General features: G+C 39.4%; 1 protein-coding gene across 1 annotated transcript in view; it reads left to right on the top strand.

The window, feature by feature from the left end:
• The window catches only part of Naaladl2 (N-acetylated alpha-linked acidic dipeptidase like 2), an 835,422-nt gene that overhangs the window by 396,320 nt on the left and 415,533 nt on the right, over positions 1-23,569 (top strand). The window contains exon 5 of the mRNA XM_041659204.1: positions 2,395-2,545. Within this exon, the coding sequence (XP_041515138.1) occupies positions 2,395-2,545 (151 nt within the window). The remainder of the gene's footprint in view (positions 1-2,394; positions 2,546-23,569) is intronic.

Raw genomic sequence — 23,569 nt, forward strand, 5'->3', positions numbered from 1 at the left:
TGTTCCAACAGATGGTAAATGGGGTAGAAGAAGGGGTAGACCACCTCATTACCCTGGTTCTGATTCTGGGTAGTTGCAGGTTTAGTCAGTAGTCTTGATTGCTTACTAGTATCCCATGATATGTATCACGAACTGTGGTATGGAGAAGAAGCTTGATCCTGCCCTCAAAGCAGGGTCCAGTCAAGATCACAGTGTCTGTCCTTAGTCCATTGCACACTTCAGTAAACAATATGAGCAGTAATCGGAAAGTAAACTATGAGTATTAAGTCAAATCTCTGGATCAGTTAAAAATATACACTCAATCTGGATGTTAATCTTTCACTGTTTATTGACTTAATGGCCTCTAATCACTTTTATCTCTGATGGAAAACAAATAGAAGCAGCAAATCATGCTTATTGTTACTCATATCACATTAATTCACACTAAGGTGCATAATGAACATAAATTGGTTAAGCAAACAAAAAAATTAGAACATTGGAAAATATCAAGATCGTTATCCTGTTGTAACTATACGTGTGCAAGTTTAAAAATGAATACATCTTTCCATCAGGCATCTTGAAGAAGATAACCTGGGGCTGTTGTCAAATGCTTCAATCAGGATCAGACAGCAAAGGGTTTTCACAAGCAGGTGTCTTCTGAGTTTGTTTGGAATTCTTTTACTGCCCTCTCTCCCAGATGGGACTGAGCACCCAACCTGAATAATATCAAGGAGATTTTTAGAAGGTTTACTGAGGCAGTTAATTTCCAAATAGCCTGAGAAGTGGTTTTTCATTTTAAGTTGGTAGAACAGGCTTTCCTCTGGAAGATGTAACCTCATCATACTGGGCACTTTCTGTTCTGGAGAAGGACAGAAGAATAGGCAGAATAGCATTCAACAAAAGCAGAAGTCTGTGTGGAGGGGAATCCTCTGTTAGACTAGCAAAAGTAGCAATTCTTGGACTATTAAAGAAGAGAGAGAATGAGAAAGTCTGTAGCAGAGGAAGAAATCAGATATGAACAATATAGAAACGTTGCCTAGGAGGTAGAGAGAGTTATCAAGACCTTTGGTTACTTTTTAAACAAGGGACACCTATATCACACACTTTCCCTAAGCCTCAGAAAACTTCATAGAAAGAGTATAAGAACTGACGGACAAGGAGGAATTGTGTGTAAGAATATCTTCTACACACGTTGGAACCACTGCATTGTGAACTCAGGGCAGCTGTGGTTGCTGACCTGAAACTAAGCTCAAGTATGCACAGCACTAATTTAATTCAGTAAGTGATTAAAAATTAAATCAAAACAAAACAAACAAAACTGAGGACATGAACTTAGAATGGGACTTCACAGGAAATCAAGAATGATTTGGAAGAAATGGGGGAATAATTCAAATGCATTGTATGTATGTTATTCCAAAGAATAAGCAGAGCATGTCATATTTAAAATAATAAAACAAAAACGTTATCCATGTACTACCCATGCTCTTTTATGTACTAATGGTAACAAGTATAGTAAGTGTTTTGTTGACTTGACACAAACCTAGACTTACTTGAATATCAATTTAAAAATCGCATCTGTAAGATTGGCCTATGGGCATATCATTGAGGTATTTTCTTACCTGATAATCCGTCAAGGAGGGCCAAACCCAATGTAGGCATTACCATCCTTGGGCAGGTGGGTCTGGGCTTTTTAAGAGAGGTAGCTGAGCAATCTAGGGGATGATACTCAGCAATCTGTGTCACTCCACAGCCTTTCTTCAGTTCCTCCCTCTAGGTCACTGTCTTGAGCTTCTGCTTTAAAAGATTTTGGTGATGTGTGACTATAAAACTATCTCTATTAGAGTTTCTATTTTGGGAAGAGACACCATGACTACAGCAACTTTTATAAAGGACAACATTTAATTGAGGTGACAGCTTACAGTTTCAGAAGTTTAGTCCATTATCATCATGATAAGGAGCATGGCGGCACACAGGCAGACATGGTGCTTGAGAGGGAGCTAAGAGTTAAAACATCTTGGGCCACAGGAAACAGAAAGTGAATAAAGACACTGCATATGGCTTGAGCATATATGAGACTGCAAAACCTGCCTCCACAGTGACTCACTTCCTCCAACGAGGTAATGCCAACTCCAAAATTAGCTACATTGCCTAGTAACACCACTCACTATGAGGTTTTTTGGGGGCCAATTTCTATCAAACCACCAAATGTTGCTTTAGGGTGTAATATTTAATAGAAATGACAAAAATCAAAGTAGAATAATAGCACACAGCTCAAATTTTGAAAAACAGAATTAAAATGACTTTTGACAAACATTGAAAGAATTCTGAATCATTTTATTTGCCTACAATAAGGAAGAAGTGACTTGTGAACATCCATTGTGTACAATGCTTTTAAATATTTCTCTCCTTATTTAGATTTCCTTACTGGAAAAGGCTGGGTTTGGAGGTGCTCTTCTCTACACTGATCCTTGTGATGTACCAATGTCTGAAGATCTTAGCTCTGAGACCTTTATGGTGACGCTAAATCCAGGAGGAGACCCTTCTACACCTGGGTACCCTAGTCTTGGTAAGCTTGTTCTTGTAAGCCTCATATAGGCATGATTTGTAAGTTTATGCTATTTAATTTAGTCAATAGATAGCAAAAGTACAATTCTTAGTGCTCCATAGTTTTTTTGAAGTGAATACTTTATCTATTCAGAAGTATATACTACCATTCTATTGTAATAAAGCATTTCTAGAAATCTATAGTAGGTTGCCATTCCAATAATGTATGCAATGACAGACAGCTAGCATATGCTATAAGATAAATTTGGTTGGGGAGACACTCAGTTTGGATACACAAACAAACACCACTGCACTTGGCCAGTTGTGATAACAGTGAGTCCAGTGTTTAGGGCTATACAGATTCTATTAGCAGAACTAATTTAAAACCATTTTTCAATGATTAGGAATTCTGTTATAATTTAAGGTTGATTAAGCTCCAAAGAAGGATAGAACAACAAGAATCCTTGAAATTATTTTCTGGTGGTTTTATTTATCCTGTATGCAAATTAAATTGAATAGGCCAGTGACTACTCTGTCACCTGCTTAGCTTTACCAATGGCTCCTGCTCTACTACTCCTGTTTGGTCTGCATATTCCCTAATACCTTTACCCAATTCAATTATTTTCCAAAAACTTTGAATAAAATCAAATGATGATTGAGACATTAATGTGATCCAGTAGATAGTTAGCTAAGAACATTTTCATTTTCCCAAAAATTCTGATCCAGGAAAATAACACACAGGATATAGGAGCTTGCCACAGGATTCTGTCCTCTGATTCCAGTTCCCAGAATCCCCTTGGTGGAGATGAGAGTTAATACCACAAATTGTCCTGTGACCTCCGAATGTACAGCATGCTCCACAGCCCCTACAAAATAGACCACATTCTGCTGGGATGTCAATTGCACTTTTTACATCACTTCAAGTGCGTGATTTTTAAGTCAAGACTGTGAAAGTATTCCTCCAAAAATTTCAAATGAATTGCTTTAGTGACACAGAGGGATCCATGTAAGGAATTGCTACTTCCCAGGCCTCATTGCCCAGCCAAGCTGTTCCTAAGTAGTATTGCATCAGAGCAGGAAGGAATAGTTTCTAACCTGCATGTTCCCGTGTGATTTAGCAAAGAATGTCTTGGAGTCATCACTTCAACAAAGGCAGCATGGTCATTTCGCTGAGCTTTATTTTCTTGGCAGTGAAAAGATTATGCTGCTCCAGTGTGTCTCTCACAAGGTGGTTTCAAGGAAATGGAAAACCTTGAATTCCAAGTCTGACTTAAATGGGAACTCTAAAGGAGGAGCCCTCCATCTGTATTCAATCACACTGCTGGTGATTCTGAAGCAGTTCAAGTTTGAGAAGCACTGGACTAGAAAAGCTTTATCGTGCTTCATCTGCCACATCCAAATTGGACCAGTGGGGCCGATGCTCTGAACTATGTGACCTCTCGCTACTGTTCCCTCAGCATTTGAGCCTTTCATATTTGCTCTCTCTATATCAGTAGAAATTCTGACAGGGCATCCTGGATTTGCAGCCCAATCTTGCTCTCAGCAGACTACCAGTACAAAGTCAATGCTGCTGAGTAAACAGTTTCTTCCCACAAGAGCAATGCCTTGGGTGGTGTTTGTCCCTGACTTTATCTTTAACTATAATCTAATGATTGTTGCTTTAAACAAAATATATTCCTGATGTGCTTTTCACAGAATATGCAACCTTTTCCTTTAGGTGTGTGTTGAAACTTCTCAAACATCTTATGTCACTCAAAATACATTGTGATTGACACCAACAGTTTAATTTTTTATTTACTAATGAGTACTATAGTCTATTGTGCTAATTCCTTTGAGCTGTAATGGTGGCACATGCCTATACTGCCAGGAGTTGGGTGACTGGGGCAGATGCTCAGAAATTCAGTTATCTGTAGCAATAAAGTTAGTTTGAGTCCCACCTGGGCTGCACTTTGTGATCTTGTATTAAAATGGAATAAATAAAACCAGCAACTACAAAACCAATGCCAACACCCAGAAAATAGAATTTTACCAAATTTAAAGAGTTAACAGTGCATCAAAGTTTTATTTATTATTTTTCTCATAACTTTGTAGGAATGAAATAAGCCCATGGGGCTTGTTTTCTGCTGTGTTTCGTTTCTAGTTGATATTCACAGTAACTAAACAATTTCGATATCAGTGGTTTTCATATCTGTAGTTGTGATTGGTCTACCATCACTTATTAGCTATTTAAAGTCAAGCAAACAAAAACAAAATAGAAAGCTATGGGATGCACAGATACCAGAAAAGTAAGAGGCAGAACCCATTTCTTCATTAAACCACAGTAAATAAACTTTTCCCTCTCTCAAAGTATTAAGCTGTCTGAAATTTACATCTGTCATAGTTCCTGGAGTCAGAAACATTTTCTACGCTTGCATTTATTTTACTAATTTGTCTTCTGAATTTAAATCTTTAATTTACTTTTATTGTTGCTTTCAAATAACAGTATATCAAACTTTTTGACTACTAGTTTATTGAAATTCAAGCTGTTTCCTCCATCGTGATTTAGTGTTGAATATCCATAAACTGTATTTCCAGAACTCCATCTTGCTTAAAGCTCTTACCTCTTCCCCTCTGTGCTTGTGATACCCTTTTCTCCCTTTCCCCGGTGTTTTAAATTCTCGAGGAAGGTCTTTTCAGTGGTTTGACTCAACTGAAATGTGAAACAAGATACAGGTTATTTAGTATTCCCAGAGTTCCAATTCAGCGGATCTGTGCTTTTATGCACTGTCTGCTCAGCCCCACACTTGCCAGTCAGAGCTTTGCAAAGACTAAGATGGTCACCGAGTGTGACCAGGCTTCAGCAGATGTCTTTGGTCCAGTTACTTGGACAAATGTCTGAAGAGTGACCTGAGTTGGTGCTAAATAACCCGAGAAAATGTTGAGCTATTCCTTGACTATAATACCAGAAAATATGAATACCTGCCTAGTTGTCAGAGCAAAGGGTTAGATGCTCAGAGCACGGATGCATTGTCACCTGGTTGGGGAAGCACAGAAAACATCTGCATTCTCACACTTCGCTGTCACTGCCCCGACATCTTCCTGGCTATATGAAATACTATCAAACTCCTTTCTTAGAATTACTTTAAGGAGAATGATGGTTAAGCATCATTTTTTTCTGCAAGTTTAATTCAATAAATATTAAAACTACATATTATTTAAGTTCAAACATTACTTTGCAAACAAAATTTTGATTTAAAAAATAATTTATGAGCATAAGTTTATATGGACCTACACAAGAAGCATTTTATTTGTTGCTAAAATATCTAAGTGTGCAGCTTATAAAAAATGCCTTTGAGTGGTTATTGTTCTTAAAACCTGTGTGCTGCTTGGTGTATCTGTCACTCAGAGTGCTCTTCATTGCTGTACTGGGAGTGCTTTATTTTGAACAAGTACTAGACTGATAGAGTCGTTTGTTTTGCTTAAGAGCCAACGTTTCCATAGAAATCTACTGTGAGTTCTCAGGGTGATAAAACCTCTACTGAGAGAAGGGTCAGCATTTTTGAGCAGCTGGTATTCTCCTAAAGGACTTGAGTTAGGCTTCCACCCACCTCTAGGGGCTCGAAGCCACCTGTAGCCCCATTTCTTGGGACTTCAGCATCCTTCTCTGGCCTCCTTGGACACCTGCATACACATTCACAGAGACAATCATATATACACATGAGTAAAAATAAAATAAAATAAAATATTTTAAGAGTCTATTCTTTAAAACTAGGTGTTCAAATGCATTTCTACACAATAGACAAAATAAACTATTTAAGTGGTACTTCTTAAACTTCATGCTAATTTTATTTTTATCCCCAGTGGTCTCTTTTTTAGTGCACATATGTAATATTACTTTAAATTATATGTAATGTGGGGGAGCTACATACACTCCACACAGGCACCCTCAGAAGTCAGAGCTGCGGCATCTCCTGAAGCTGGAGCTCCCATCATCTTTGAGATCCTGAAGTGTGTCTGAGAACCCAAACCCTTCTGGAAGAGGAGTAAACAGTCATAACAGCTGAAAGTTTTTCCCCCTTTAACGGTCTCATAAACCGAATAAATTTTACTAGTTCCACATTCCTAATTGGTAAACTGATCTATATTAAAAGTTACCTAATTAAGATAATAATAACTCTAAGTCACAAATTGTCCAATTTCTAACCTAGAACTACTCTTCTAACAATATTTTGTATCTATCATATAACATATATAAAAGTCTGAGTTATTAGCAAACAAAAATTTGAATTCAATGCAGAAAAATTGGGGATTTAGTTCACCACTGAGCCCGTCTGAGGGTCCCAGTGGGGCTTTTGGAAGCCTTCTAGGTCCACTCGGGGTCAGAGTGTCAACAGTGCTGTGACGAGCCAGCTGAGAATGGTAAGGAAGGACATGTTCACTCACAGGAACCACAGAGTTCAGTCTGTCATGGTAGGGAGGCATCTCTAGGGCTGCCCAATTAGTTTCGGCGGGAGCTCGTGGCAAGACTCTTCATATAACCTGTGACAGAACCTGTGAAGTCCATGTTTAGTGAGCTGCTTTTGCCAGTCAGCCTCTTCTCTAGCATTCTCACCAAACAGCACCACCAGTGTGAATGGGATTTCATATTAAACCATAAGAAATATGCCAATATGACACCCAAACTAAAAAGAATCTCCTCTCCCTCCCTCCCTACCTTCCTCCTTCTCTTCCTCTCTCTCTCTCTTTCTGTGTGTCTCTCTCTCTCTGTGTGCGTGTGTGTGTCTGACACACACATATTTCTACAAATGGCAATGGTGAACACCTTTAACGCTAGCACTTAGGAGCAGAAGCAGATGGAGACTGATCTCAATGAGTTCCAGGGCAGGCAGAACTGTTACACAGAGGAGCCTTGTCTGGAAAGACAAAAACAAAAACAAAACAAAACAACAACAACAACAACAACAACAAAAACCCACAAAAGCATTCTATTACAAGAAATAAATAGAACACTTATCAGCCAAAGAATGTAAGAAAAAACACAACAAAAAAATAAAAAACAGCAAAAAAGTGAATTTGGAAGGTTGATATATAACTCAATGTTTATAAGCACTGGCTACTCTTGCAGCAGACCCAGATTTCGGTCCCAGCATCAACACAGTAACACAGTGGCTCATGACTATCTGCTACTCAAGTTCTAGGGAGTCTGATGTTCTCTACTGTTCTCTAGGCATCGGAAATGCATATAATATACATACATAATTGCAGGGAAGTCACTCATACACCTCTAAAATTAAAATAAATTAGTTTTAAAATGTTAGTTTTATTTTTTAACCACAGACATTTGGCTACCTTTCTGTTTTGGGTTTTTGTTTTGTTTTGGCTTGGTTGTGGTTTTAGAGGAATATATTCAAAATCTGTCATTTCTCCAATTTTATGAGCTTTCTTATTCTTATATTTGAACTGTATAAAAGATCCCTCTATCTTATTTTTAAAAGTTTTCTCTTTTTTTTTTTTTTTGTTTTTCAAGACAGGGTTTCTCTGTAGCTTTGGAGCCTGTCCTGGAACTTGCTCTATAGGCCTGGCTGGCTTCGAACTCACAGAGATCCGTCTGACTCTGCCTCCAGAGTGCTGCGATTAAAGGTGTGTGCCACCACCACCGAACTGTAAAAGTTTTTTTTTTTCTTAAAGAATTACTAAAATTTCATTGGTCATTGGCTTCCTTTAAAACCAAACATCCAAAAATTCTTCTCCACTCTCCATTGTCACGCTTTTGTCAATGTTACCCTGGTCTCTGGCATGACTTGTCTTTGAAATGGTTTTCCTCTGTCAAGGAGTGACTCCTTTACCACACCAGGTCAGTCAATAATTTCTTCAGTGACCAAGGTTTTGGGTGGATTAGGCACAACCTCTTCTTTCATAATTCAAATTTACAAAAGGCATAAGTAAGATATTCTTCCAATGAGAATTCCAGTAGCAGAGAAATTACCCCAAGTAGGTAGAAGTGGACAATCCACAGCAAATGCTCCTGATGGCCCAAACTCACTTTTGAAACAAGAACTTCATAGTTTCAACTTGAATTCTTTCCTCCCTGGGATGGAAAAATCATTCAGAAAGCTCAGTTTTATTAGCAATCATCAGAAAAAGATGTCCTACACCATAGTTTTGTTTTACACTTAAAAATTCATAACAGTAGAAAACCTGTGGGTGGTGCGGGAGAATTGTCTGTAATCTGTCAATCATGTTTTAAATAAATGCTGATTGGCCAGGAAGGAAGTATAGGTGGGAAAAACAAACAGGAAGTAGAAATGATGCAAAGAGAACATGAGAATTCTGGGAAGGAGGAAGTTGATTCCTCCCACGCCTGACCAGACCACCAAAGCAGCAGGATGTGATCTGCCCCACTGAAAATGGTACCCAGCAACATGGCTAACATAGATCAGAAAAATGGGTTAATCAAGATGTGAGAGTTAGCCAGTGAGAGGCTAGAGCTAATAATGGGCCAATCAGCTTATAATTTATGGAGACCTATGTGTTATTTTCATTGGGGCTAAACAGCTGGGGGTACTGAGCAGGACAGAAACCCCAAACAAGCAGGCCCCCTTCATGTTACATGTGGGTAAGCTGTAGTGCAAAGAATTTATAATTTTCTATAACACATAAGGGTATATTTCATCTTTCTTTCCTTCCTTCTTTTTTCTTTTTTTAAAAAATACTTTCCTCTCTTATTGAAAATAGATTTTCTCATATAATATATCCTGATTATAGTCTCCCTTCCCTATTCTCCTCTAGTTCTTCCCCACCTTCCTCCTCTCCAGATCCACTTCCTTCCTGCTTCTCGTTTCAAAGAGGTAACAACTATGCTACCTACATTAAGATCAAACAAAACAAAATAAAGAAATCACATGTGAGTTGGACAAGGCAACCCAACAGAAAAAAAGAGCTCAAGAGAAGGCACAAGAGTTGGAGACCCACTTGTTCAATTACTCAGCAGTCCCTTAAAAACACTAAACTGAAAACTATAATATACATGCGGCAGATGCTACACAAAGCTGTGCTGATCCTGCACACACTGCTTCAGTCTCTGTGAGTTCTTGTGATCTTTGCTGCTTTGTTTCTTTATAGGGCCTTGTTCTCTTGGTGTCTTTTAAACACTTTTAAATGTAAGTTTTGTTCTTTAACCACAGGCACTTGGTTACTTCTTTGTATGGGTTTTGTTGGCCTGAACAATCATAAGCACATGTCTACTAATGGGCCCTGTGATTCAATGTTCATTGTTGCCCTGTATGTTTCATTGCCGTAAACCTTTATATGAAGGACTGGCATTAGTAGCAGGCTTTTGTTGTAGTTGTTGTTGTTGTTCAGGAAAACCTTGACTATTATGGGCTATTTGGTCACATGGTGAGACTGTGTTAATAAAATCAACCTTGCATCAAGGGGTGGAGCTAGCAACTAGTTGATAGGAATTAGGCACAGGGAGTATGGAGGGCTCAGGAATACGAATAGAGAGACTCATAGGAAGGAGTAGGTAGGGATTTAGAATTTCACTGCTCTTCTGATTTAGAATAGCTGGAAAGACACTCTCATACTGGGTCTTTGGGTGAAAAGGAAGCTCAGCTATTTGTTTTTTGACCTTTCTGAGCTAGCAGGTTTTCCCCTCACCATCTGACTCCTGAGTCTTTATTGGCAAATAGAATGATAGAGACTTAGTTAAAAAATACATTTGAGGGCAGTGGCAGCGTCAGTGCCTGCAGGAACTGAAGTCTCACCAGGCCTTGGCCTGAGCAGCCAGGCGCTGACTGTGAAGCTCTCCGGGGCACAGAAAATAGGTGAAATATCAGTAGATATAGGTGTATCTGCTAATCCTACAGAAAACAACACCTGACAATCTGAAGAACTGAGAGCCCACAAGGATAGTGTGGCTGCTGCTGACATTCACTACAGTAAGCCCACTAGGACAGGGTAGCTGCTGCTGACAGTCACTGCAGTAAGCCCACGAGTTCAGGGTAGCTGCTGATGACAGTCACCATTCACCGCAGTGAGCCCACGAGGACGGGGTGGCTGCGGCTGACATTCATTGCAGTTGACCAAATGCTCCCTTGAAAGGACGAGGCTGCAGAATGGTGCATCCAAACAGAACACCATTGTATGTACCACAGAAACATGACTGACCTTATCCTTGGCAATGAAAGGACAGGCCTGTGTTGTCCAATTCCTTAGACACAAGCTATGTCTGTCTCTTTATTTTACATTAAATCAATTAAAAGTAAATGAAATTTAAAATATAGTCATCCGAGCCACATTTCAAACACTTGGCAGTCAATGTAGCTATGGCAAAAGATTTACATGGGTAGGGGAGTGTTTTTACCCAGGATGTACGGAATATATGGCTATAATTACCACATTGTGTGGAAGTGTCTGTTTCAGGCTGTCCAGAGCCTGTTTCTCCACAGTGTTGATAGCCAGTGGTTGTTAATCTCTTAATTTTTTAATCACTGGCATTATTTGAAAACTGCATTTATAAAGCATACAGTATGAACCACATGTTTCGGGACGCTTCCTGAATCCTCTTATGGCTTAGTGTTAAACTGAAACATAGCTGAGTGTTTCTAAAGTAAACATTTCCCATTTCCAGAATTCTCAGAAGAGTTTTTGCATTTTAAATATGTTAAAATAAATCTTGTGATGTGGTTTTAAAGGGTGGCTGCATTTGCTACAGACTGCTAGTGCTGTAAATTTCAACTCAACACAGTTTCTTCTGAAAGTCTGTCCTGGGCGAGAAAGTGTGCTCTACTTTTGTTTTGACTATCAATTACCGCTCAGTTTAAAATTTTCATTGAAAACTGGAAGATTAAATCATCCTTGGAAATTTACAGGATTCATTTTTGAGAGACAAGCAGTTGGTGCTCAGAAACATGAACGTGAGCATTTTTTGCAATATGTCAAAAGCTACATTTTGATAGTTGTTTCTCATGTGTTACTAGTGTTGTCTGCTAGAAAGAGTCAAGGAATGGTCTTTCTATCCCTGGGAACTGATATCACCTGCATATTTGAAAAGTTAGTGATTTGCCTTCACATGCCATCTGATGATACATGCCGACCATGCACAACCCCATCTGAGAATATACAGTGACCATGAACATACAATCTGAGGATATACAATAACCATGCACAGCCCCATCTGATGATACACACCACCCACGCACACCCCCATCTGAGAATATACACCAACCATAATATGCCATTTAAGGATATACAATGACCATGCACACCCCATCAGATCATACACACTGACCATGCACACGCCCATCTGATCATGCACACTCCCATCTGATCATATACACTGACCATGCACACCCACATCTGATCATACACACCGACTATGCACTCCCCCATCTGATGATAACAGTGACCATGGACACCCCATCTGATGATATACTCTAACTATGCACACCCCCATTCTCGGGTACATTCCCATGCACATCCCCATCTGAGGATTTATACCAAGCTTGCTGCTGGCCGGGTAAGGGCCCCTGCAGACATCTCGCCTCTTCCATCTCTCCCACTCTTAGCGTTTGCTATAGTTTGTGACTTGATAAAATTGCCAAGAACATTTATTATGAGTTTTAGGAATCAGAAATCCAAATAAACCTGTACAGGGATCCTTACCCTAGACATTTTTGCCTGTTAGTATTTCTGTCACATTTTCACATCCTCAGAAACAATGTAGTCTGAAAGATCTAATTTTGAATAAGATGTTAGGTGAGCTATTATTCAATCAATTCCACCTTGGTATTGCTGGTCAACAAGCCCTGCACACAAACCTGTCATCACCCGGCTCTAACTACAGAGAAATACATAGTTTACATGGCAGGCATTTCGTGGTCTGTGGTCTAGGGTGTGATAGAAAACATAAGCAGGAAATATGAAAAGGGAGGCATGGTGAGGTCACGTGGTTACAGAAGCACATTCACCTGCATAGTGCACCTGTTTATGAGTCAGCAGGAAGCAAACACTTCACCCTGGAAAGTAATCTGCTTGATTGTTTAACAATTAAAGTTGTAATTAGATTTATAATTGAATTTTTGGTGTAGTCTAATGTCTGGAAAATCTCTGTATTTCTACTAATCCTTCACTCAGCATGATCTGTTCCAGCCCACTGCCAACCATGTTCAAAGATTTGCTTTTTCCAATACAAATTAAAACCAAATCCTTCGCCTTCTCTAACCACTCCCTTAGGTGATTCTTCCCATCTCTCAGTGACATAACAGAAAGTACAACTGGAAATGAATGGTAAGGTGACAATCTTAAAGCAATGACCATGTGCACATTTTTGAGAATTAGGTAAAACACAAAATATATCTTATAAAAATTTCATTTGTTCCACAAGCTCACTTAGGTTGTACTCATGGTCGTCTGAACTCCAAGCAGGTCAATAGTCCAAGTAAGCTTTGTAGTTTATAGTAGATCTTACCTAGGTAAGCATAGCCCAAGTTCAGACTCACAATTAGCATGGGAAGATTTTTGAAAACTACAGGGAACTAGAAGAAAACAAAGAATTGCTTTAGATGTAGTAACTAAATAATAAATCAATCAGGGATGTTATTTAGAGTAAAATATTTAATATGAATAATTGACTGACACATGCATTTACTGGGTACCATGGTGACTCTGTTCAAGTGAAGATTTCCCACTGTCTGTCTGGGGAACCTAAGGGGCACTAGGATGAGAGATGTCCTGGTCAGTGGCGTATTTCTCTAAAATTCATATTTTGAAGTAGGATACCCTAGTATATCAGAAGGCTATTAAGTTTTCCCTTTTTGAGATTAAAATCACTTATTTTTGAGGACAGAAATGAGTGGATTACAGAGAAGCCTCAGCTCATGCTCCTCTCTATCACACTCTTTCTCATAATGAATGAATATTAGCACTCTCCAGGCAGAGACAGGAGGATCAGAGGCTCAGGTCCGACCTCAGGTACATAGTGCATCCAATGCCAGCGTGTGAACACACACGAGGCGCTGCCTCAAACACAAAGATAAAATACAGACAAACTTGGAGAGAGGCTCCTGCAACAACATGGCTGCCTTTGAAGCCAGATTAAGACTTTTGAAGAAACTCATGGTGCAGACATGTTGATCCTGTACTCTGACTTGATTAACTCAGAGAACATGGACTTCTGTTCAAGGCATTCATCTGTGTTATCTGGTTATAGAGTCAGAGAAAAGTTGAAAATAATCTTCTTTGATTGTATTACTATTAGAAATGTGAGGGAAAGAGATACAGCTTTCTATTCACCTCTATTTACACTGTCTACAAGAGGAACACAAAGCAGCAAAATATTAAGTGCAGCTTTTGTGTGCACCATGCAAATCTGTCACTAATATGGTCACTTGTAAATAATCTGTCCAATAATAATTTGATATTTCCCAAAGAAACACATAGAACTAGGAAGTACCCTACCCATGCATTCAGTTCTCATGAGACAAGACTCTATAGCTCAGAATATGTGTCAGAACTCCAGAGAAGAATCTGACTTTTAAAACATCTCTAACAATATGGCATGGCAGTGGAGGGTTTAGAATAAGAAAGCTATGTAGACAATGAGGCTTCAGTGAAGGACTAAAGTGAGTGATCTTAGAGTGAAGCAGGAGGAGCCAGAGAAATCTTAAAAGAGAACAGCCAGCTATTGCTTAGATCACTCTAGAGAAGTGTGTGTCTTCAGATACTCACAGATCAGAAAATCCTAGTTACTGAAGTGTGGTGATGGTCCATAGGTTTAAAGTTTATGTGTGAGCCCAAACCTTTGCTCAGGTTAGCATATTGAAATACACATTTATAGGAGCCTGTATGTTGGAGGATGACCTTGGATGTTTCTCTTCAGGCGCCATTCATCGTATTCTTTGAGATAGTCTCTCACTGGTCCTAAGTGACCAAATAGGCTAGTCTTACAGTCCAGCAAGTTCCAGTGTTCTGACTGTCTCCACCTCCCCCAGGACATGGATTACAGCCCTTGGATTGAACTCTTTTCAATCAGCAAGGAGCTAGGAGCTGGGCCAGCTTGGGCAAGGCTTTCAGTAGCAGTGCCTGGCTCTGGGCAGGAGATGACAAGGACACAGCAGGGACAAATGCAAACATGGACAGAGGCTCACTTCCAGAACTGCTGTGAAAAGTTCCACACTAACTGCAAAAAGAGCTAAAAGACGTAAATATTATTAAAATTAGTGGAAACCCCCTTAAGGCACCCGTCAGGTATTGTGAGGTGGAGATACAATCTTGTCAAGGAAGTGAGTCATCCCCCAGAGACCCCACAAGTTAATACTGCAAAGAGCCAGTATAGGTAGCATAGTAAACACTCCGGTGTTACACAGAGCTCAGGTGAGATAATTAGAAGCAGGGCCAGCTTGAAAGAGGCTCTGAAGTGGGGCCTTCAGGAAAGCCTCTGGCTGTACAACAAAGGCCTGAAGAGTGGCAGCAGCCCTCTTGCTCCTGGAGCTGAAGGCTGGCGACAGCTCTGAAGCATTCTTCAGCAGACTCCTGAAGAAGACAGTGAAGTCTCACAGTCCTCCTAACAAATAGGAGCATTGCAAGCACATAGACTGCAATTATTGATCAAAACACAGGGAACCAGGAAGGGCAGACGTAGGGATCTATTGCCAGTGTCTTCCAGGTGTGCCAGGCTCCCTAGGTGCCCCGTAGAAAGGTGCCAGGACCTGCAGAGTTCCCGTGGTTTTCCTTTTTAAACGCCACTGCTGCACTGAAATAGCAAAGCAGCTTTGGATTCTCTGCACTGCAAGGTATATTAGTGATCACGGCTCCTTGCTTCTGCTCTAAAAGTGAAGACATGGAATAGTTGATGACTAACGCTTGAGTAGAACAATGGTTTTTCGTTCCTTACAGCATCTGTTTTGGTACTGAGATATACTAGTCCTGAGAAAAGCTGAAGCTAGTGAGCTCTGTGGATACAGCTCGGTGGGTGCAGTGTCCACCCATAGCTCTGCTGGATCCTGTGGATACAGTCTGGAATTCCCAGCAGGTGGAAGGAAGAAGCCTGAGAATCAGGAGTTCATTGTCATTCTTAACTACATAGTCAGTTTAAGGATAGCCTGGGCTACATGAGACCAAAAAAAAAAAATGAATATAATTTTAACTAATATATGAAAGAGATTTGTGGCCATTACCCAGCGTTTTGACTGCCTTGAGAAATACATCTTTTCTGGCCGGGTGGTGGTGGCGCACGCCTTTAATCCCAGCACTCGGGAGGCAGAGGCAGGCGGATCTCTGTGAGTTCGAGACCAGCCTGGTCTACAAGAGCTAGTTCCAGGACAGGCTCCAAAACCACAGAGAAACCCTGTCTCGAAAAACCAAAAAAAAAAAAAAAAAAAGAAATACATCTTTTCAAAACTATACATTAAAAAACAGATTTAAAAGCCAGCCAGTAAGATGTCAGAGAACTCTCTGATCAAAGTGTCTTTTGAAAAAACCCTTTAAGTTCTCTGGATAGATGCTATGTAATGTTGCAGGTAATTACTCTGGAGGAGAAAACAAGTTTCCGTACTCCAGATCTGTGTGAGAAAACAGGAGCACCTGGAAGTTGCTTCTGGAAAGAACCATCTCAGTTTCTGACTCATGACTTTTGAAAAGTCTATAATAAATTTGTGTTGACAATTTTAGTTTTCTGAAGGTTTCAGGTGTCTGATGTATATTTATACCCACAGACAAATTTCTGGTCACGTTAATTTCTCTTTTTAAATAAAAACAGACTATGAGCTTTTTGATAAATAATGTTCAGAAATGTACGTTACCATTTAATTTGCAGTAGAATAGTGAAGAAGAGTGTAACTGCCTGCCAGCTCCGGAATATCTCCTCTGAGGCTTAATATTAATTACAAACTGTATGATCTATTAGCTCAGGCTTATTATTAACTAGTTTTTACAACTTAAATGAACCCATTTCTAGTATTCTGTATTTAACCATGAGGCTTGTGGCTTGTTAACACATCTTGCTTCTCCAGTGGCTGCTGACCTCTTCCTCGGACTCTGCTTTCTTTTTCCCCATATCTCTGCTTGGATTTGCCACCTTACTATATTCTGCCCTGCCATATGCAAGACAACATTATTCATCAGCTGATAAAAGCAACTCATATTCACAGCATTCAGAAGGGTATCCCATGGAAGAGCTGAGATTTTTCTTTTGTCAAAGATAAATACTGCAAACTTAAAAAATATGCATGTAAGTGGTATATCATTTGGCCTGCTTTAAAACTTTTATTTAAATAAAAAGACAGTAGATGAGGTAATGACCATGCCCTCTGTCCAAGGTCTTTCCTTGCTTCCTCTTGTTTACAAATATAACTTTTAAATAGATGGTTTTTAAAAATGAAAAAAGAAATCAAAAGAAAAGAGACATGACTGCTCCTAGATATGATGGAGAAGAAGGCCTATGTAATATATATGTGGGAGAGTGTGAACAGAGGCAGGGACATCTAGGAGATGCCAGTGTGGACTTGACCCTGAGTCATGTCAGGAGAAGGGGAGAAGAAAAGAGAGGGAAGAGAGAGGAACAAGGTACATCAACCAGGAGGCCCAGAGGGCTGAGAGATAACAAAACGTTGATTATATGGGAAGGGTAGCTGAGGAACAGCAGCTCCATCCCTCGCCTGGAGAAGTTAAAGGAATGGATGAGGTATGCCAGCCCAGAGGGCCTTGTATCAGATAGAAACTGAGGGATGGATGTGGGGAGAATCTGGCACCTCAACCTCCTCAACATAACAATTTATGTGTTTGTGCTTTTATTTGCATTATTTAACTGATAATTATGCAGTGTGGCCACATCAGCTTCTTTCCTCACTTATCCGAAAATACTGGAACAGTAGGTGTGGCTAGTGTCCCAGTGTTTTGCAGAGATGGGGAACAGGAGAAAGGATATGCAAATCTCTCAGGATTACAACAATGACTTTTAGTTGTCAATGTTTAAAGAGTTCTGAAAAACAATATCTGATTTGCCATTTATTTTATACTGATTGCTTGCATAAATGTTAAAATAAATGTGTTTGTTCTTCACACAGAAACATGCAAGGTAGTTTTTTTTTAATTATGTCCATTTTATAGATATTCCAGCAACCCAACATGTCACTACAAATTGTGTGATTTCCTTTTGTCTTATTTTGTTTCTGTTAGAGCAGTATGTGCCCATTCACAGAGAGTGGTATCAACAGTTGGGAGTAGCATTTCACTATTAGCCACTCAAGCAGAGTTCACACACATTTTATAAAAAACCAAATCTGTCAAAAATGTTCAACAACTCTGAGGTACAATGACAGAAAGAAGAGTGGCAACTTTCCTTTTTCCTCACTGTGGTTGAAGTCACACAGTGGTAGGGCTCTGGAGACCCTGGGGAACCTCCTCATTTCACAGATATGGAAGCTGCAGACAAAAAGGGTAAATGACTTGCTTGGGGTTAATCAGCAAGCTCCATCTTTTAAACAGCATGTTAGAAGTACAATATGTATTTGCTCTCCTTTAAGTCCACATGCTCAACAGGCTTAACTTAACAGACTTTGGGTGTTGAACGTAAGAAAAGTTGAATGAGCAATTGAAGCTCTTTCCTTAGCAGCTATTATACACCAGGAGTGGTACTGGACTTCTGCACATGAGCCTGGTAAGCAAGCATCAAACTTAGCATCTTTAGAGAAGTTTCAAGAACATTTAAAGAAAAGGAGCTAAGCATCAGGCACCTTGTATCCTCATGCCAATTAGCTTTTGACTGGACAGCCTGAGTCTTGGCTGACACACCGGGCTGACCTCGGATGTGTCATCATAAGAACCCAGAATGTAGAGGCTCCAAGCTAGCAAAGTCATCTCAGCATGAATTTTCAGTTCTCAACAGATATTGCTGACAGCCCTCCCTTTGGTCTTGCGATGATTTAAGCAAATAGGTCACAGATGTGCAATCTCCTTCCAATTAGAGAGACCAAGATCTACAGCTGGGAAAGCAAGCTCACATTTTGTGTTTTATAAAAGACCTGATGTGGTATGAATTGACTATTGATTATTCATTTAAAGGAGATATTCAAAACTAAATGTACTGGGTGAAACCCATGTGCCTCCATATTATCCACTGAGCAGGGGGGAGGTCCTTTGTTTTTGTGAATATATACACCATAATAATGCCACTAAGCTAGACTTGGAAACAGGAGAGCTATACCTAATAGTACAATAGGAAATAGTCATCTCTTCACTGTCACACGATGGTGGATGGAGTGAAGAGGGGGACTTTGCTTGAACAGGGCTTCATGTCATAGCTTTATTAAGGATTGAAATTGGTTTAGGAAACACTCAGGAGAGGAAATAGCAAGCTTAATGGCTTCTTGGGAGACAAGCTGGGGATCTAAAATATGTTCTATGTTGTGTGTGTGTGTGTGTGTGTGTGTGTGTGTGTGTGTGTGAGCATCCGTGCACACATGCACTCACATGAACTCATACAGTGTATGCAATGGTTTATTAGAGAACAATGTCCTGGAGTTCGACTCCTACCACAAGGTGGCTTTCAGGGATTGAAATCAGGTCCTTAGATGTAGAAATGAGTAACTCTACCTGCTGAGCCATCACACTACTGCTCTATATAGAAAATACATTTCTTTACGCCATGACAATCCTTATTTAAACTGGGATATTGGTAGCAGATTACTATAAGCTTTTCTATGTGTTTCCTATCCCAAATGATCATACTTTTAATTTCTTAAAATACTAGGCGTGTATTCTTTTATATTTTGGCTAGCCATCTCCAAAGTCAAGGTGCTCATAGAGCCTTGTCACTTTAAAACTCTATAGAAGGGCCAGTGCAGGTCTGAGGCAGTGAACTCTGAAAGAGCAGCAACCTGGGCCGGAGTGAACCTGGGACAGTGAACTCCATGGAAGCAGGAGCAGATCCAGACCAGGGTCATTTGCGGAAACAGGACTGAGATGGTAGAGCAGGAGTGTATCCAGACCAGGGACATTTGTGGAGGCAGGACTGAGCCAGGTATCTGGGCCAGAGTATACCTGAGACAGGAGCAGGTACAAGGGAGCAACTGTTGAGCGAGTGGGTCAGAGCAAGTGACCACTGCTGATCAAGACATGAATCTAGGATTTTCTTTTAATTTTTTTTTCGAGACAGGGTTTCTCTGTGGTTTTTGAGCCTGTCCTTGAACTAGCTCTTGTAGACCAGGCTGGTCTCGAACTCACAGAGATCTGCCTGCCTCTGCCTCCCGAGTGCTGGGATTAAAGGCACGCACCACCACCGCCCGGCTAATCTAGGATTTTCAAGGAATAGACCTGATCCAGGACTTAATTAACAAGAGATAGAAATCACTGGTCATTAATATCCCTTAATATAAATGGACTCAACTAACCTATAAAAAGACCCAGGCTAACAGATTGGATATGAAATAAGAATCCATCCTTCTACATATAAGAAATACACTTCAACCTCAAAAACAGACATCGCCTCAGAGTAAAGGGTTGGGAAAAATATTCCAATCAAATGGACCTAAGAAACAAGCTGATATAGCTATCCTAATATCTAACAAAATATACTTCAAACTAAAATCAATCAAAAGAGACAAAGAAGGATATTTCATATTAGGCAAAAAAAAAATCCATCAAGAGGAAATCTCAATACTGAACATCTATGACCCAAATACAAGGGCACCCTCACATGTAAAGGAAACACTTCTAAAGCTTAAATCATATATTAAACCCCACACACTAATAGTGGGAGACTTCAACACTCTACTCACCATTAGACATGGCAGTCAGACAAAAAAATTATCAGAGAAATAAGAGAACTAACAGATATTATGTCTCAAATGGAATCAATAGACATCTATAGAATATTCCATCCAAACATAAAAGAATGTACCTTCTTCTCAGCAGCTCTTGGAATCTCTCAAAAATTGGCCACATACTTAGTAACAAAACAAACCTCAACAAATACAAAAATTATTGAAATAACCTCATTTATCTTACCAGATCACCTTGGCTTAAAACTAGAATTCAATAGCAATTCTAATTCCAGAAAACCCACAAATGCATGGTATTAAACAACGTTCACCTGAATTATCAGTGGGTTAAGGAAGAAACAAAGGGAGAAATTAAAGACTTCCTAAAATTCAATGAAAATGACCAAACAACATACCTAAATTCATGTTACACAATGAAAGCAATGTTAGGAGGAAAGTTCATAGCACTCAATGCCTACATAAAGAAGCTTGAAAAATCCCACACTAGTGAGTTAACAGAACACTTGATAACTTTAGAACAAAAAGAAGCAAAATCACCCAAGAGTACTAGATGGCAGGAAATAATCAAATTGAGAGCTGAAATCAACAAAACAGAAACAAAGAAAGCAATACAAATAATCAATGAGACAAAGGGTTGGTTCTTCGAGAAAATGAATAAAATAGAAAAACTTTCATCCAAACTAACCAAAAGGCAGAAAGAGAATATCCAAATTAACAAAATCAAAAATTAAAAAGGAAACATAACAACAGACATAGAGGAAATAGAGAATCATCGGGTCATTTTTTAAATACCTGCATTCGAAAAATTGGAAAACATAAAGGAAATGGACAACTTTCTGGATATATATCACTTACCAAAATTAAATAAAAAGCAGATAAGAGAATCAAGCAGACCTAAAATTGCTCAAGAAAGAGAAACAGACATCAAAAGTCTCCCAAGGGAGAAAAAAAAAGTCCAGGACTAGATGGTTTCAGCTCAGAATTCTACAAGATTTTCAAAGAACTAATACCAATACTCCTCAAATTGTTCCACAGAATAAAAAGAAGGAACATTGCCAAACTCTTTTATGAGGCTACAATTATCCTGATACCCAAGCCACAGAAAGACACTACTAAGAAAGTAATTACAGACCAATCTCACTCATGAACATTGATGCAAAAATACTTAATGAAATACTGGCAAATAGAATTTGAGAACATATCAGAACAATTGTCCACCATGTTCAAGTAGGCTTCATCATGCAGGGATGGTTCAACATATGAAAATTTGTCAACGTAATCCACCATATAAACAAACTGAAAAATAAAAACCACATGATCATCTCATTAGATGTCAAAAAAGCTTTCGACAAAACACAACATCCTTTCATGTTAAAGGTCTTGGAGAGAGCAGGGATACAAGGAATATGTCTAAACATAACAAAGGCAATATACAGCAAGCCAACAGCCCACATCAAACTATCTGGAGAAAATCTCGCAGAGATCCCACTGAAATCAGGAACAAGACAAGGTTGTCCACTCTCTCCATATCTATTCAATATAATTCTTGAGGGCCTAGCTAGAGCAATAAGACAACAAAAGGAGATCAAGGAATACATATCAGAAAAGAAGTCAAACTCTTACAATTTGCTGATGATATAATAGTTTACATGAACAACACCTAAAATTCTACCAAGGAACTTCTACAACACTTTCAGTAATGTAGTAGGATACAAGATTAACTAAAAAAAAAAAAAAATCAATAGTCCTCCTGTACACAGATGATAAATGGGCTGAGAAAACAATCTGAGAAACATCACCTTTTACAATATCCACAAATAGCATAAAATATCTCAGAGGAACTCTAACCAAACAAGTGAAGGCTTGTTTGACAAGAACTTTAAATCTTTGAAGAAAGAAATTGAAGAGGAGACCAGAAAGTGAAAAGATCTCCCATGCTCTTGGGTAGGTAGAATTAACATGGTAAAAATGACAATCTTACCAAAAGCAAATCTACAGATTCAGAACAATGCCAATTAAATCCCAGCAAAATTTTTCGCAGACCTTTAAAAATAGTCCTCAACTACATGTGGAAAAGCAAAAACCCAGAATAGCCAAAACAATCCTGTACAATAAAAGAACTTCTGGAGGCATCACAACCCCTGATTTCAAACTCTACTACAGGGCTGCAGTACTGAAATAGCCTGGTATTGGCATAAGAAGAGACAGGAGGACAAAAAGAACTGAATCAAAGACCTGAATATTAACCCACACTCCTTTGGACACCTGATTTTTGACAAAGAAGCAAAAAAATATTAAATGGAAAAAAGAAATCATATTTAACAAATGGTGCTGGCACAATTGGATATCAACTGAGACATGTCTGCTCCTGGCGGCACCAATCTACTTTGAGAGGAAGATGGGCATCGAAGAGGCACCTTACGGAGTTTGATAGCCATTTGTGCAAGAAACTGCTTTTACCTGGACTATTACATAAACTGGACACAGAGAACCCACACAGAGAGAACTGCTGAACTTGCCTAAAGGTGAGATGATCTTTCGGGGTTCCTGATTCATGAAAGAGTCTTTGATACATTCTGCAGGATACAGCAGATAGCGACTGAACTGCCTTTGAAATTTCCTGCTTCATGGAAATGTCTCTGGATACCACGGTCCCGTAGGCCTAAGTACAGAGGAACTTTGGGTGACTGTCCAGGCAGTGAGATGTCTCTGTGATTTCTAGAGTTTTGTAAGTTGCTTACTTCTCATTTACTTGGGTCTTTGATGGAGTTGAAGAATAGATAGTTATAGTTTACCTTAGTTATGATAAAGACAAAATAGATATAAATATTGTTATTCTTACTTGATAACTGTTTCGTTATATGTAATTTTGCTATGTTAAAGTTAAAGCCTTCCTTCCTTTTTGTTTAAACAGAAAAAGGGGAAATGATGGAGGAAGGTCATTGGTTAAATAAAGAAACTGCCTTGGCCCTGATGAGTTAAAATTTAGAAAGGCAGAGTAAAAAGAACAGAATGCTGGGAGGAAGAGGAAGTAAGCTCAGATGCTATGCAGCTCTCTCCAGGGCAGACACGATGCAGCCAGCCACCAGGTCAGACATGCTGAATCTTTCCTGGTAAGCGCACCTTGTGGTGCTACATAGATTATTAGATATGGGTTAAGAGGCTGAAACTAATGGGCCAGGCAGTGTTTAAAAGAATACAATTTGTGTGTTGTTATTTCGGGGTATAAGCTAGCCAAGCGGCCAGGAGCCGGGCTGTGGGAAGAGGCCCTCAGCTCCCTACAACAG

This window comes from Microtus oregoni, unplaced genomic scaffold (assembly GCF_018167655.1).
Source record: "Microtus oregoni isolate MIOR12 unplaced genomic scaffold, Mior012 000010F_ref0000083, whole genome shotgun sequence".
Classification (NCBI taxonomy): domain Eukaryota; kingdom Metazoa; phylum Chordata; class Mammalia; order Rodentia; family Cricetidae; genus Microtus; species Microtus oregoni.